Source organism: Pimephales promelas, chromosome 2 (assembly GCF_988280905.1).
Source record: "Pimephales promelas chromosome 2, fPimPro1.hap1.1, whole genome shotgun sequence".
NCBI lineage: Eukaryota > Metazoa > Chordata > Actinopteri > Cypriniformes > Leuciscidae > Pimephales > Pimephales promelas.
The window spans coordinates 31,934,807-31,952,565 of record NC_142770.1 but is presented as its reverse complement, the minus strand read 5'-3'; the positions used below and the strand labels follow the sequence as shown (position 1 = coordinate 31,952,565).

Below are 17,759 nucleotides of genomic sequence, written 5' to 3'. Positions count from 1 at the left end.
ATATTATTAGTACATTGGTAATAAATGTATGCTTAATTATATTTTTAATAAATATGCTAATGACAATCATGCTTTAAATATGTTTCTAAAAAGTGTACTAGAAGTACATTGGTATTTAATTACATTTTTTAAGAAATATGCTAAATACAAACATATTTTAATTGTATTTAAAAATGTTTTACTAGAAACGCAATGCTAATAAATATACACTTAATTACACTTTTAGAAATATGCTAAAAACAAACATAGTTTTAGTGAAATTTTAGTGTATTTACAGAAAGCATACTTGTTGCTAAATTAAAGTAATTTTTGTGTTTACTTTGTGTGTATAGCAATTTGTAACCTTATAACTTATTTAACCTTGTATAGGACTAGAGCAATATATTTTTAATATTTATGTTATACTGTAGCATGTGCTTCAGCCCTGCTTTAAAAAAATATTGTGAAAAACAAATGAGACATATATATATATATATATATATATATATATATATATAAATAACGTTATATATATATATATATATATATATATATATATATATATATATTTATAAAGTTTAAAAATTACAAGTAATGCACTTCTATACTTCTGCATTAATTAATCAAATAGTCTTTTCCACAAAACTGAATACCAGTACTTGCACACATCAACATAAAAGATCAGGTGTACATACTAGAAAAACAAAATAAATTTGTTAAAGCTTGACTCTTACATTTGTTCAGCCAAAATGAATAAAAAACCTGTTTATAAAGCATGTTATGTTTATATTAACAGAGTTGTTTCTTTTTTTGTGGCCATTAGTTAGTTAGTATTTCCAGCTGCATTCATTTGGACCAATCAGAGCCAATCTTTTCAAAACAAGCTTGCCGGCAATTGTCCAATCACACACTGCTATTTGAACTTACATGTTGGGCGGGGCGCGGACAGCGGATACTGACTGTCTGTGGTATTCCATTATAGCTTCGGATATTTCAACAGAAATCATGTATTTTCCAAATTTTGCTTTTTTATTTCACTGACTCGGACCTAGTGAATGTGGATAGCACCGATCTAATATTAAGAGAACACACGAGCAGATTACCAGGTCGTCAGCTCCCGCGAACAATTTAGCAGTGAAGAGGACAACGCAGAGCTGCGCCGCCACGACATGGACAGAGCAAGATACTGCCAGAAAAGATCTTACTTCTTGGTGGTAAGTTTATTAGTTTAAGTGATTAGTATAATTGGCTTTATTCTCACTTTGGGTTTAGAAAATATTTTCAGAAGTTGATGTCGATGTTCTGTGGATTACTGCGTTTCTGTTGATTTGACACTAAAGCGAGTTATCGTCTATCCATTGACGTCTATCAACTTAATGTTATAGATCTAGACAGTGACATAAAACAACTATAAAAACATTGCACACTGTGTTTGCAGAAAAAAAGGTTATTTAGGTGATTACACAACAGGCTTGATTGTCCCTAAGTAACGTCTTGTGTTTTAAATATTATAATATATTTAAAGCTCTAATAAAACTTACACATTTGTGATATTTAATTCATAGTAAAATCTAATTCATTATTAGTAGGCTGTCAGTTTTCATGTCAATTCGATAAATAAATTAAGTTGTAATCACCAACTATAAGCTTTCACAAAACCAATTATTAAATATCTTGCACTGAGAAATTAAAACGATGTTAAATAATGAAATGAGAGATTTTATATTTAATATTTAGCCTAGCCAAGGAATTTGCACATTGCAAAGACATTTTTTTATTAAACCTGTGAGTAGATGAGGAGTAAGTAGTAGTTGATCCTCTTGATTTGTAACTTTTTGTTGGTGAAAAACAACAAAAACAGTCAATATAGTGTGTCATGTAGCAGCTAGTTAAGTGACCTATTATATATTAACACGTATTTGAAAAATTGCGTCCCCCGCATGAATATGTATTTTGCCTGATTATGCATTGAATTATGCAATCGCATAATCGTGTTTTTCTCGAGGGACTGATTTATATGATTTTATGTGTGGTATTCAGCTTTTTTACATTTAATCAAGTCGTTATCAGCTGTCACCAACTTGTAACTTTCAATAGAATGTTCTGTCTTTATTAATAATGAATAATTACTTTAATAATAGCGTGGAAGTTACAGTAATGGTTCGTTAAATCATTTAAACAAAATACAAATTATATATGAAGAACACAAACTATTGTTTGTTCTGCCCTAACTTTGTATAACATGCAACTTTATTTTTTTCTTGTAGAGCTTCCAGGGATATTAGCATCTCCCAAAGAGGCCCTGGAGTCCATGAAACGAGGTTCATTCAGCTCAAGCCCAAGATCTGGCATCTGAGCTGTGTCTTCCTGAAACCTCAGAAATGGTTAGAAAATTCTTTATGATAAAGAAAAATCCTATTTGTTATAATAATTATATCTGACTTTTTGTGCACTAATACTTCAGTAAGTGTTCTGAATTAAGTAACAAAGTGACAGCTTTTTATTAGAATTATAAATGAACAAGTTTATACTAATGCTTGTTTTATTTATTCTTTCCAGATTTCTCTCGGTGGTTCTGATGTCCCCAAAAGAGTCTATGGCAGACTGAAAAAGTCACGAACTTCTCTTTTTACTCACGACTTGGCAACTTTACTTTTTGCTATTGTATTTCACTTTGTTTGACTTAAAGGATTAGTTCACTTAAAAAAAAAAAAAACTTTTGCTGATAACTTACTCACCCCCAGGCCAAGATATCCATGTCATTCTTTCTTCAGTTGAAAAGAAATTAAGGTTTTGGATGAAAACATTCCAGGATTTTCTCCATATAATGGACTTCATTGGGGACCAAACGGTTCAAGGTCCAAAAGACAGTTTCTGTGCAAACTGTTCAAAGGGCTTTAAACGATTCCAGACGATGAATAAGGGTCTTATCAAGCGAAACGATCGCTCATTTAAAAAAAAAAAAAAAAAAAGTTTAAGTTTTATAAGCTCAAATGGTCGCCTTGCTCTGTTCTGTTATGCATGTTCATGATTTTCCTATTTGAACTCGTTCATCAAAATTAACAAATCTTTTTCCGAGTCATTAGGTTCATTCAACGAACGAAATAAATGAATTGACTCGAAAAAAGATTTGTCAGGGCTGCCAACTCTCAAGCATTCAGCACGAGACTCTCGCAATTGAGCCAATTCTCATGCTTTCACGACAAATTGACTGTTAGCCATTGGACCTTGAACCGTTTGGTTCCCATTGAAGTCCATTATATGGAGAAAAATCCTGGAATGTTTTCATCAAAAACCTTAATTTCTTTTCGACTGAAGAAAGAAAGACATGGACATCTTGGAAGACATGGGGGTGAGTAAATTATCACCAAAAGTTTTTTCAAAAGTGAACTACTCCTTTCAGTTAGTTTATTTATTTATTGTTCTGTTTAATACCTCTGCAAATCAATGCATTTTATGTTAATGTATTTTGTTTAGTTTTCATAATGCTTTACTGATGTAGTGCATTAAAGTTTATCTTTCAGAGAGTGTTTGTGTGTTTTGTAGAAATATTTTTTTACTGGGTTTTGTTGAATTCAAATGTTTAAATGTATTTTTAATACATAAAAATATATTATTTTTATATTAAATGGTTTTTGGAAAAATATATTTTTAATATGTTAATAGTGGGTCCTATAGTGTTCTACTAATACATTATTAATAAGCTGAAATTATATTTAAAATATACTCAGAACGCATTAATGTGAAGCTAAAAATATACTAATGCTGTATTTCTAAAGTCTATTTAAAGTGTATTAAAATACACTTTAAATAAGTGCTATTATATTACATTAAATGTACTTAAAATGGTTCCATTTTAGCACAATTTAGTATAATAAAATATATTACTATTACCTTAAAATTGAACTTAAATACATATTAAAGTACACTTAATATACTTGAAGTTGTTTCAATTTAGCACATTTAATACATATTTAATACGGTATACTTAAAATACATTAAGTATATCAAAATAAGTACAATTTAAATATATTTCCTTTTCACCTGGGGCCAGATGCTCTAGCTATAGTCTAATTTGGATAGTAAGTCAGTCAAGTCATCTCCATTCTTATTTTGTGCTTTTAAAAATGTAGATTGTTTCAAAGCCGCTTTACAGAGATAAACGTATAATTTAAGGTAACAGAGATTGAGATTAGACAGTATTTTAAAAAAAGCAGTCATAAACTTAATTTACTGAAGATAAAAAAATCTAAAAAACATTTATCTTAACAGATGAATTGTAGACAAACGTTAAACATATACCATGGAAAGTATTATTAGCTGAAAGATTTGGCAGGGATGGCTCATCTTCCTCAGGCGCGTGAGCAGTGATTGTGATGTCAGCAGGTAGTTTGTCTAAGAACAGACATTGGAAGCATGGGATAAACTCATAGTTCAGGGGAGTTGATTACAAGGAATTGTAACTTACACAAAATGCCATGACAAAAAAAACAACAACCTACAACTCACTCAAAAAAAGACACTCCAACTGAATTCAAAACATTTTTAAAATAGGATTTTCATTATATACATGATACTGTTTGTATTTTGCACAAAATAGCCTGTTCCCGCCAGCTGGCAATACACTTAGTTTGCCTGTTCACTAATTGACACTGGTCACACCACCATCAAATCAACACAACACAAGAAATTACACGAAAAGTTAAATCAGTTACTTACAACTCGGAGGCTTTGGGAGGCTTACTGGCTTTTGGGAAGATGTGGACATTTTTCTCCTTTTTTCAGTTGGAATCTCATATTCTCCTATCAATTCAGGATGACTATAGTTTATACAGTATATCTCTGCAATCATGTATGGTATATGATTTTTATACATTAACAGCATAGTAATGCATGAAAAAGCTATCGCGTGTTTACCTTCACTCTCTGACCAGTATTTTGATGGAACTTTTTTCTTCCGCACTTTTAGCACCTCTTCCTCTGTGTCCACATTTGAGCTTGCAACAGCTTTTTTGGCTCGCTCTCTGGCTGTCTTATAGTTGTCTAAGGACAGAATAAATTTGTGTTGTCTTTTTTAGTTTTTGTAATCATTTTACTATTTAAATGCAGTGTACCTCCACATGACTATATATTTATTCAGTTTTCTCACCAGTCTCGGAGAGTATTCTTATTTTATGTCGCTTCCAGAGATCCTTATCTGGCCTTTGGGAGGCCTTTGCCATGGCATCAGCGTTTCTACGGGGCCAGTAGCAAATCAGAACCTAAAACATTTCATGGAAAAGTTAATCACATCTTATTTTATACAGTATTAATTATGTGTGTGTGTGTGTGTGTGTGTGTGCATATGTCTGATTGTGCATGTACCCTTACCCCATTCACCTCCTCTACCCATAATGCAGGCGCCACAGCAATTGAATTTTCTTCTTCAAAAATAACTACGTAAAATCCAACCAAAGAACATAAATTTCTTATAAAAAAGGGCCAATAAATATGAAATCTAAGTTAAAGACATTAAAGCAATGACAGAAAAAAAGAATACTAACTATGTACATATTTCCGTATTTCTTTAATCAAGGTCGTGAAGGAGAGAAAAGACAACTTTGCGGCCATGCCCATCCTCAAGGATCATTGCCCTTCCTTGCAAGTTTGTCTCGTCCAGAATCTGCATCTTTGATGGACCACACACATAGGCTCCGTAGATCATTGAGTCACATGGCTCGTAAAGGTATGATGTTAAGTGGGAGAAGACTCTACATAAGAGCTTTCCAGAGTTGATCCTCTCCAGAACTTCACAGCAGGATGTTGGGCTAACAATGTAAACATTATCAGGATGCTTCAATTGTATTTGTCTCTCTTCACTTGCTTGTATAGGAATTTATGAACGTTCTTGGAGCCGTTTGACTGCTTGGACTAGAACATGGTTTCCTGATCTAACCGTCTTCTTCAGCTGGTGCAGGTAGCTCTCAAACGCAAAGGCACTGCATTTGTCTAATGATCCATATGTGGTGGCATCAGCAGTGAGGTGAAGCAGTGAGTGCACATTGTACACTAGGAATTCTTTCCCATATATGTGCCGGCCTTGTTCAACAAAATATGTGAGGAGCTCATGGGCATACACATTGTGGGTTTGTGTTAAATGTGGAGACACTAGTATACACAAAGCCACATTAAAGGCCATGAAATGACTGTACAGGGTTTCTGGCAGGATTCCCCGGAGAACAACTTTGCCAGTGTAGAGCATGAACTGCCTGAATTCAGTGGCCTTCCACCTCTCCAATTCCTCCAGACTGCGTGGCTTCCTGGCAAAAAGATTGGGTATGTCACTTCTCAAATTCCTCAGCCTCTGATTGACCTCCCTCAGCTGAGCCGGCGATAGCCGATGCCCCGACTTGCCCCGTGACCATAGTAGGAGCATTTTTCTCATCACTCCCAGGCAGCACTGGTGCATGTAGTCAGCAGGGAAAGACTTGATCATGTCAATTTGGAGATTGCTGAAAGGGGACACAGCATCTTCGTGATGATGTTCTGGCTGGTGTTGCTCTCTAAATGAGACATCATTCCTCAAAGTGAGGTCATGCACCTGTTGGTAGGTGATGCGCCCCTCCCAGGTGCCTTTTTGGGTGCATTTGTCACAGCCATAGTAACCTGAGAATTGTTTGATGCACTTCAGCATGGCTTTTGCTGGTGCATCACAGGTAATGCATCTCAATCTCACATTGACTGTTGTTTCTCCCCAGGCAAAGCCATTCATTAGAATAGTTTTCAGTTCATCTGAAATGACTTTAATGAAATCCAGTGATTTGGGCTTGGCCTCAGTAAGGGCAATTGTCAAAGGAAATGTGCTTGCTGGTTTTAGATGTACTGTGCAGAGTACAGGCCAGAAAGATTTACCAGTGCTCTTAAAGAGTGGCAGTCCATCTACATTGAGGGAAATCTCAAGTTCAGTGATGTCTTTTGCATAATTGTTGGGATACCGATTCAAGCACATTATTAATTGTTCAGTCACTCCTAATTTAATGCATTCGACACCAGAAACCATTTGGCTTTCAACATGATCCGTTTTTAGTAATGTTTTAGTGGTAGATGGCAGGTGTTTATGCCCTTGATCCCTGAGAATTTTGAGCAGTTTGTCTGCAGCGTTGTGCTTAATATTATATTCATTGATCCACTTCTTTAACTCCTCTGCGAAATTTTCAGTCGGCATATCAATGTTGGCATTACTCTCAAAAAACTCTTCATCCATGTCACTACTGGAATATTCAAGAACCATATTCTCTGTGTCTTCTGCCATTGAATGTTGTAGCGATGTGACTCCACTGATGTCAGTATTGACAAACAGCATTTCATCGCTGTCACTATTAGATTCTCCAGTCACTGCATTATTTAGGCCTGGGTTACAGATTGGCATAGTGTCCCTGGGATTTTGTGCTTCACTGTCTAGCACATTACTAGTACCAGCTGTGTTAATTTGAACATTTCTCATTTTCCTTTGCACCCTCTGCCATAGTCTTTTATATTCTCTTTTCCTAGCTTCTGCAGGCATCCAGTTATGTGACACAGCTATGTGTTTTTTTCTCTGCTAATGGGTACATGCATGTAATTTAGAAAACCTAAAGATCATTCATTTTTAGGCAAATACAGTGATCTTTCACGCCATATTATATGAAAAACATCTTGGTATAACAATAAACTTATCACATTGCTGTGAAATGATCCCTTTTTCTGGCATGTCATATGCTGTAAATTTGAGATGGTTCTCACTGCAGAACATGAAATCCACGGGGAGGAGTCGGATCCAGATCCAACTCCTCCCACCTTACATACACATAAACCTACCCAACTCCGCCCCCTAATCCCTAAACCCAACCCTAATCCTACCCATCTCCACACCTTGGATTTTGATCTGACTCCTCCCCGTGGATCTCATGTTCTGCATTGAGGTGCTACTGGTAAATTTGGAAACCTTTTTTTGCAAGACAAGCCTACCTTCTGAGATGACATCATGCTAGTATGTCTGTAGGGCAGGGTCTGGAAAAGCACATAAAAGAGGCATAAAGTGATGGAAATCCCCTTATTTACACTTTACACTAGAATTTTGTTTACACTGTTACTTCATATGATAGATTATTGCCTGAATTGTGACTTATACCCGGTTGTGCATTAAAGTGTAATTTCTATAATAATATTATTTATTTATTTATTTATTTATTTAATTAGTTTCTATTTTTATTTTGTTTGTGTTTTGTACAGTCTTGTTTGATCTGGTGTTGTTATGTAGGAGATAAAGAAAACCAATAAAAATGTAATTTCATGAACATTACTATTAAACATGGACCTTTATTTTCACCAAAATAGGCTTATTTCTGTTTTTGTAGGCTCATTTTGTAAATCTAAGCGCAAACTGGGTGCTGGCTGTCTGGCCATGTCATGACGCCACCGTCACGCTCGTGCGGAGGCTGCTGCGAGAGTGGCGCGCGCACACACAGCCAAGCCTGTGAGAGGTCGCGCTAATTTTCAAATAGCCTACTTTATTTATACAACTTACAATATTGATAATAATTACATTCATAATTTATCTAGTAGCTAATGTTTACATGACAGACATAACCCTAAAAAATGAAGGAGCTGCTTATCTGAAAAGTATAGGCTTCTTTAAACCAAATGACGTCACGTAAACATAACGGTATTTAACGACAATTATAGCCTATAACGGGGTAACAGGGCGGACGAGTGGTATAAAGTTAAAGAAAAAGATGGAAAAGCAGTTTGTGTGAATAATTGTGGTACATTACACCTGGGAAAAGACAGTTTTGTCAATTTTATGACAATTCTTGATTAGGCCTACATTTCTTGTGGAAACGGCAGTTTTACCATGAGAAGATTCCGCTGAAAAAAGGCTAACTTACTGTCCTTATAATTCCATATTATTATTATTATTAGCATGTCTACATATTTTATATGTTATTTTGTTTTGTGTTTTTAATTTAATTAAAACGGTCAATTTAAAAGACATTTACCTCAGAAAAAACTGACAGTTGGGATGTCCAGTTGTCCACTATGAGTTACGTGTCAGTCAAGACGAGTCGAAGCAAAGTGTGAGCGCGATGGTCAGGGACCCCAGCTTATATATGCCCGCTGCTAGATTTAAAATTTCTGACATAGGTGTCAAACGTTTTTTATTTTATTAAAAAAAAGTAATATATATTTATATAGGCCTAATGATATACATTATATTATAATGTAATATAAATGAAAAAAAAGGTTCCGCACAAAAATTAATTAATGCAACTCCATATCTTACAAATAAATATTTGTTGTGAGAATAATTTAGTATTATTTACAGTATTATTTAGTATTATTTATAGTATTATTAGTATTATTTATTTATTAAATATATAATTCGTATTATTATCATTATAATTTAATGTTATTTATTTAATTTATTTTAAAATGTTGAAGTGCAAATAATATAAATAGTCACACTCGTGGTCTTCTGGGTCAAAAATCAAATTTAATTTTGTAACAGAACATTAGTTTTTTTTTAACAAATAGAATTTTACTGTTTATTAATGTTTTTACTCAACATTTGTGCAGTTTTTGGAGGATTTATGCTATTTTTAAATATCTATAAATAAATAAATAAATAAATAAATATTTATTTAGCCTATCATTGGACTAAAAATAGTCAAAATTCAAATTCAGAAATAACGCAGAACACAGACAGAAATGACAGAAATAAAGTGGCACACTTCCAACAATGCAAAAAACATCCACAATCAAAAATTATCATGCTCACACACGCGCGCGTGCGCGCGCACACACACACACACACACACACACACACACACACACACACACACACAGAGGAATACATAAAGCTATAAAAAAGATGAAAGAGATGAGACCAACTGTTGTTCTTCCAAACTATTGTTGTCCGATTTTTTTTTTTTTTTACAAATATTTTATTTTTACTGCTTTATTTGCTAATTTGTTATTGCTGTTCAGTTGAAATAAATAATCAAATTTCCAACCAAGACTCCAACATTTCTCTGTAACATGTTGTTCAGGTTTGATTCTAATCATAATGTAACATTATTGAAAAACTGTTGTTTTTTCAGTACAAAAACAAATGCTAAACTTTGACAAAAAGTATTTTATTTTTGTCATAATTGTGATTTTATAATATTTAGATGAATCCAACTGATTCCAACTTTAGAAACTATCTTTCAGTAATTCAAATAGTATAGGCGTAGTGGAGCTCTATAGCCAGTGACTTATTACAAATTTTAACCTGGATTTTCCAAAAAATTAGCAAAAATCTTACATTAAACCTTGTAAATGTATCCATGGTATCCCCAGGAATGAATGTTAGAAATCTGGGTATTTTATAACGTTTATTTAACATAAAATGCTGTTTGTTTGTTTTTTTTGTAAAAATCCTATTTAAATAAATATTAAAAATAAATCCTCCAAAAACTGCACAAATGTTGAGTAAAACATTAATAAACAGAGTAAAATTATATTTGTTAAAAAATATATTAAAAAATAAATCTTATTGTCTGGGGTCCAATAGACCCCGAAGACCACGAGTGTGACTTTTTTTTTTTTTTTTTTTTGAAGACCATCAGAGGGAAGTATGGCGCGCAAAGAAGAGTTTTGATATTTTGGTTCATTTTTGGGGTGTGGCAGAAAGATGTTAATGACAGAGACGCTAAAGAAGCGCATCATGTTATTTTCTTTAGGCTATTTTTCAATGGCATGAATAATAAAAAATGAAAAATAAAACAACGAAAAAGGAGCTGTTTTCTCATTTTCCTACTTTCAAAATCAAATAAAAAAAAACAAATGGACAGAAGATACCCTTATTATATTAGGCACATTTTCTCATGACAAATCGTTCATTATTGTAATGTATGAGATTTTATAAAACGGTTAGTTCCAATCCTTGATTCTGATTGGTCAAGAGCTGTGCTTTATTCACGATAAAACACGGCAATGACCGCTTCACCCAACGGTTCTATTTATCACTGCGCCCTTAGCAACACCCTTAGCAACCACACATATCAACATAAACATAGAAAAAAACTTAAGAATTAAAAAGGCTAAAATGTTTAAAGTAAATTTTGATTTACTGGGTGGCATGACGATGGATACGTGGTTTGAGGAACAATTTGGAGAGACTTCTACAAATACGAACCGTCATGCTGAAGTGCTGAAATGTAACATTGACACATTCGAGAAGACTCGTAATGAAAAAAATACCGTGCAGCAAACCCAATGGGCAGTGAAATGCTTCGGTGACTGGTGTAGTGAAAAGGGTTGCAGCATAGATTTTAAACAAATCACCAAGACAGAACTCAACGCACTTCTCCGTGACTTCTACGGAACTGTCAGAAGCTCCAAAGGAGAACAATATGGGATCAGTAGTTATTGTAGCGTTACGTGCAGGTCTGAACAGATTCCTGAATGATCCACCTTTGAGTTTGTCCTGGTGTCTGATGAGAGACAGTGAATTCATCTCATCCAATAATGTTTTCGTTGGAGTCGTAAAGACAATGAGAAGAGAGGGTCGTGATAAAACGGAGCATCACACACCGATTTCTGCTAAAGATTTCAGCACCATAAAACTGTCCGATGCGCTTAATCCCAACACACCTGAAGGACTCGTAAACAAAGTCTGGTTTGACGTGCAGTTACACTTCGGACGCAGAGGAAAAGAGGGGAACCGAGAACTCATTCCAGACTCATTCCGAATTTTAACAAACGAAAATGGTCTGAAGTATGTCACAATGAGCTTCAATGAAGACACAAAAAACCATAAGGACCCACATGACAGAAATAAGGATAGCAGGCGTGGCTTCATGTTCCAACAAACTGGGAACCCGCTTTGTCCCGTTGCCTCTCTAGAGAAGTACTTTTCTCTTCTGCCATCTAACCCTCCCGCTTTTTACCTTCACCCCAAAAAGCAAAACCTCTCTAAATGTGTTTGGTACGTAGATCACTCACGCAGCGGCACATAAATCATATAAGCTATTTTATAATTTGTGTTAAATCTTGTTGTGTTAAAGGTTTTTCTCGTTTTTGACTGTTGCAGGTACACAAGAGAGCCTATGGGTGTGAACTACCTCGCAACTATGTTGCCGAGAATTTGTAAAGCAGCAGGTACCTCCAAGATTTACACAAATCACTGCCTGCGCAGTACCATGGTGCAGAGATTGTCCGATGCTGGTCTCGAATCGAGGGAGATTATGTCTGTGAGTGGACATAAGTGTGAAAGTTCACTACAGAGCTACTGGAGGCCAAACTTAAAACAAAGAAAGCACTGGAGTGACATTCTTGCTACAACAGAAAACACAGCTGACAGCGCTGAGCCCCAACAAAAGAGGACCGCGTTAAATATCACCACAGTGGAGCCGATTGAAATGAGACAAATATTTAATGCGTGCACAATAAACGGAGATGTTCAAATAAATTTAAATAAACAACAATAAATAAAGTATCTCTTATTAGGCAGCATTTTAGCGACTAAATTAATAACTAGATTAAAGACCTAACTGTTATCTTTAAAAAATGTGCCCTTCTGTTTATTTTATTTGTTATTTTGCTGAGAGATAAGCTATACCTATTGGTGTGAGGAAATTTCACAAACTTTGTGTTGTAAAAAATAAAAAGAATGAAACAAAGTTTGAGAATGGTTTGTTGTTTTTATTTGAGCTTTCCTGTATATTACACATTGGAACGTTGCTCTTCACAGTCAGGGACTATATTTTTCTAGCGGAAGGAATGTTTTTATTGATTAAACTACATGAAAGTTGCACTAATACATTGGTTTTTTTTACTTTAATATATTGTGTGGCAACCGTTTTATAAAAGCAATAAGGTACTCGAGGCAAGTGCTGTATCGTGAATAAGTAACAGCTGAAGGGGTTACTCCGCTTCGCGTCGTGCCTAACAACGCCCTTCAGCCGTTACTTATTCACGATACAGCACAGCCTCTCGTACCTTATTGCTTACATAAATGTCTTTAGCCTACCTGTTTCTTCTTCTCAGGTGTGCTGACTGCTGAACCGGACTCATCCAATTGATTTTTTCTTCGATGGTAAAAAAAATAAATAAAATAATAATAATAAAAAAAATCTTCCCCCAGAAGTTCAGTCGTGTGATCTTTGTGGCCATCAATTTTATGGCCAATTTAAAAATCGCCATTTACTTTGTCCACTTTATCAAGCAGCTGTTTTCCTGAAATTATGACTCGCTCAAGCGTTTTGCTTCCTCTAATACGCTATAGGCTATGTATGCCTATATAATTTTTATTTTTATTTATTAAATATATGGTTTATTATGCATATATTTGTTAATCTTCATTATATGATAACATACAGAAAGTAGTCAAAAGACATCCAAAACAAAAGTTGTTTATTTATTTATACAATATTAAAGTGCTTATTTTTCAATAAACGAAATTGTCATCGTAGAAGACAGCACAATACAACAATTTTCAATCTTCAGAGCAGATTAGTACCTTTTTGTGGTGGTTTATTTTGAAAAAAGCACAACAATTTCTTGATATTGTGAGTTTACACAAATACAAGCTTTGAAAAATGTATTATTCTTATCTATACCAGAAACGATGGAGTATTTTAGGTTGTTTACACTGTTAACAGGAAAAATGCATGTGATTCCGCTGGCGCTTCATGCACTGCGCTCCCCACTCCGTACATAAGGGACAGATAATGGAAGAACCAGGGCAGCGGCAGTGAATGAGGATGCAGCTCTCCCTTCTGAATGCAGCAGAGTCAGTCAGCTGTGGTTGTGGCAGTGCCTAACCAAAATTCATTTTGAATATTTATATAGAAATGTATAGACAATAGAAAATAAGATATTGTTATGTTCACCATTCTGCAGCATGTTGGTAAGTATTTTTAGATATTAATTGTGCTTGATATTTAAATAATGCACGACTTCAGCATAGAAGACAGTGTCAGAGCTCCACAAAACTCAAAGATTTTCCAATGTAAATGTGGTAAAAAATGTAACTGCATCGCATGCTTATATTCACGTTGCATGCCTTGAGCTATATGCCATGTTTTGAATGTCTGTTAATAAGGGATTTATGGACACACCAAGGTTAGATTTGTTTAGTAAAAGTCATATTTTTTATTTTGAAGTAAAAAAGATAAAATTCTACCCACACAATTAGCAGAGAGGACCTAATTAGATGGCTAGCATGTTAACTAGTGCTATTATTTTAAAATTTAATACTTAATATATTATTATTTAATATTTTCATGAATTAGATGGCTACATTTAATACATCTATGCTTTCATTAATTAATGTGTCATATTTGTAACGTGTGACCATAATAACCAGTAGGCCTAGAAACGTTCCCCCTACAGCCAGGAACGTTATTTTATGACCAAATAGAGGACCGTATGGAAACGTTCTGTTAACGTCCCGAATGTCCTCTTTGTAACGTTGTTGTGTGACCATAGTATAACCAATAGCGAACGTCTCCCTAAAGTAATAACGGGAACGTTATTATGACCAACAGAGAACCATATGGGAACGTTCTGTTAACGTCCCGAATGTCCTCTTTGTAACGTTGTTGTGTGACCATAAAACAACCAGTATGGAACGTCCTCCTGAAGTCACATTGGGAACGTTATTATATGACCAACAGGGGACTGTATGGGAACGTTCTGTTAACGTCCCGAATGTCCTCTTTGTAACGTTTGTTATGTGACCTTAAAATACCCCAAATAGAACGTCCCCCTAAAGTCATATAAGGAACCTTGAATTGCAGCACTTTCATAACCAAAAGAGGACGTTCTATGAACGTCCCTAATGTTCTGTAAAGGTTCGGAACTTTCGTCACCTTTAGAGAACTTTTAGGGAACGTTGCACAAGGTCGCGAGAACGTCCCCTCCTACGTGGGAAGTAAATTCAGAATATATCTTTCCAAATTATAAAACGACGTCGATTGGGGGAGCGCGCAGGTATTGTAAAAGCCCGTGTGTAGTCCACGGATGCTGCCTGTCATTGACTTACATAGGCATCAATTCCGTGGGCACATCACGGATTTTTTTGCGAATCCGTGAAACTGCAACGGATTTTGAGTTAAGAGTCCGTGTTCATTTCACGGAATTCTGTGAGATCAGGTTGCCTCATAACAGCAGATACACACAGTCAAACTCTTCGGGAAAGACGCTCGGCACAGTTACTTCTATTGCTCTCCCTAAACACACACAAAACACTCGTCTTAACCTACACTTCATTATTGTGCCTATTAACCATACATTTAGTCTAAGGAGCCATTTACACGACACCGTTTCCAACTAAAAACGGATCAAGTTTTTGAAACGGTCTCTGTGTAAACAGCAAAAACGCCAATCTCTGAAAATGATGATGTCATGCGTATTGTGTTCAGATATAGCAGGGATCTCAAACAGTTTTTCATTTGAGAGCTACTTTTTAAAAACGAAAGAGGCCGAGAGCTACTCATGTAATACACTACTTAAATCTCTTACATAATCTCATGACTCATTAAAGATCTCAGAGAGGGCAAAGGTGAAAGCTGCCAGCTTCAGTGATTTCAGCCTGAGAAATGGCATCACTGAACAAACAGCACAGCAGTGGGTGTGTGATGTTCAGGAGTGGGCAATCACAGGTAAATCATGCACAGTGCTCGGACTCTTCAGAAATACAACTGTTAGTTACTTTGTTCAAATATGAACTACATAAGGTGATCAGAATCTTTCAAATGAAACTATCGCTTGACTGTGTTACCTATTCAGAGCCAGGTAGCACAACACAACAGGGAGCAACAGAGGATCTCAGGGCTGAGATAGAAAGTATCATAGTGTCCCTGCTATGCAAGAAGCAGGACCTCTATCGTCAGCATGGTTGGTTGACAAATATTGAAATGGCACATTCCAAATGCAAACAAACAAAAACTCTGTTTTCCTTAGAGTTTTATTGTTTCACTTTGCAGATAGCAACCAGACCAGACAAAGAAAGAGAAGAAAAATAAGAGAATTAAAAAACAAACTAAGACAAAAGATTGTACTCTACGATACTGTTGCAGAGGATACGATTGATGGGGAATTGGCTTCCAATTTGACAGAGGACTACATCCTGCCTTGGGAGAGAAGTGAGGATGGTATGGTAGCCTATCTTGACATGTTTTCCAAAATGTATGCCTACATGCCTATGGTATAGCAATGACAAACTCTATCTCTCAATCTGTCTATCTATATTTTTATGTTTGTGTTTGTAACTTAATTGTGAATACTAAATCACTTTTTCATATTTCCATCAATTCCCTCTACCCATAGGCCACTCCTTCAGATTAAAACGGTCTGTTTTTGACCAAACAATGCTAATTAGACGGCTTGAGGAAGAGCAGAGCATCCTTGTGAAGGAGATGTCTCAGCACATCACGTCTCTACGAAAGGAGATAAAGGCAGTGGATAAGCTTCAAGAGAACATCAGAATGGGCTGTAAGTCAAATTCTGATTTTTTTTTTTCCTCACTAAATTAGTCCCTTTCCTACTGCTCAACTCACCTCAACTTGACTACAGTAATTTCCTGTGTATTAGCCACATTGTGTATAAGCCGCAGGACAGTGTTTTATGCAAGTTAAAAGAAACAAAACCATATCACTTCCATATTAACTGCCCCCGTGTATTAACCTCATAGCTGAAGAAATTTTGTAAAATCAATATAAACTGCGGCTAATAGTTGGGAAATTACGGTTCTCTGGTTACAGACGTTTTGTTTACCACTGCATAAAAGTACCATTTAATGTAATTGGTGGCTATAGCGACACTGAAGTCAACTACCCACTATTTGCTTTAAAGGACATTACTGAAGGAGAAGAGATAACTTATGACTATGGTGGAATTGATTGGCCTTGGAGGAAACAGGTTTGTCAAAAAATGTTGAATATTGGCTTTGTTGTAAAAAAAAGTCAGAATGATAGTTTTATTTTACCCAGATTTAAACCAATGCTGATGTTTCTGCCTCAGATTAGTTTTGCCTAGTTCAGTATAACTTCTAACCTATTTTTAAAAGATTGAATCATGCAATCATCATCTAAAAGACTAAATCAATTTAACAACATTTTACAGATATACATTGTGTATATTACTCTTACCTCATGTGTCCTAAAACAACCACAGTTTCTTTGTAGCTATTATTGAAACTTCTAAAGTCTAAACATATACATTCTACATCATGTGTCATTGAACTTTAGATGAGTTTGCTTTCTCCAAGTCATACTAGCTCTTGGCTACAGGTGAATTCAGTCATGCCACACTTCATTTTTACTGCTTCCTCAACTGTGACGGTTAGAGCTGTCTTATAGCAGGCAACATAGATATGACAGAAATCACAGCCAACTTGAACCCATCAAAAGTAACTTGGATTTAGCCTCAGATACAGGAAACATGTAAACATTGCCACCACATGCATGTCTCCTGTGTCTCACATGTGTTAATGTTGTTTCCACTGAAGTAATGGTACTGCTGACCATCTATTCAATAATAATGTTAACTCATTCTTCAGGACAAGCCATTGGATGCCACTGAGTCTTCTGAGGCTGACCTCTTCAGAAACACAGAGCAGACTCCTCCGAGATCATCCAGCTTCAAGACACAGGTACTAGTCTGTCTCTTTTACTGTCTTTCACTGGTTCCTCCATTAGGTTCGAACCTTCTACTTTTTTAGTTTCGAGGCGTCTTCTTAATTGTTAACTTCTTCATGGAAGTACATTTTTAGA

The 17,759-nt window shown here is 35.4% G+C and overlaps 1 protein-coding gene, 1 long non-coding RNA gene and 1 pseudogene across 2 annotated transcripts; 2 read left to right on the top strand and 1 right to left on the bottom strand.

Annotated features, from left to right (window-relative positions):
• The first annotated feature begins 722 nt into the window (after positions 1–722).
• LOC148997196 (uncharacterized) lies at positions 723–3,317 on the top strand. The gene is made up of 3 exons (XR_016147068.1): positions 723–1,193; positions 2,247–2,363; positions 2,539–3,317. It is a non-coding gene; the product is annotated as an uncharacterized LOC148997196 (long non-coding RNA).
• A 2,228-nt stretch (positions 3,318–5,545) lies between these two features.
• LOC148997195 (uncharacterized) lies at positions 5,546–7,387 on the bottom strand (annotated as a pseudogene).
• A 2,648-nt stretch (positions 7,388–10,035) lies between these two features.
• LOC120478181 (uncharacterized) lies at positions 10,036–17,726 on the top strand. The gene is made up of 9 exons (XM_089119571.1): positions 10,036–10,046; positions 11,144–11,164; positions 15,511–15,647; positions 15,775–15,882; positions 15,972–16,139; positions 16,315–16,479; positions 17,495–17,499; positions 17,546–17,638; positions 17,685–17,726. The coding sequence occupies exons 1-9, from the start codon at positions 10,036–10,038 to the stop codon at positions 17,724–17,726; spliced, it is 750 nt and encodes a 249-aa protein (XP_088975697.1).
• The last annotated feature ends 33 nt before the right edge of the window (positions 17,727–17,759 follow it).

Excerpts from the sequence above, each read along its gene's own strand:
- LOC120478181 (XM_089119571.1), top strand. Across the intron at positions 11,165-15,510 it reads AACAATTTGGAGAGACTTCT|ATCTCATGACTCATTAAAGA; the intron begins ACAAATACGAAC and ends ATCTCTTACATA. Across the intron at positions 15,883-15,971 it reads GGACCTCTATCGTCAGCATG|ATAGCAACCAGACCAGACAA; the intron begins GTTGGTTGACAA and ends TTCACTTTGCAG.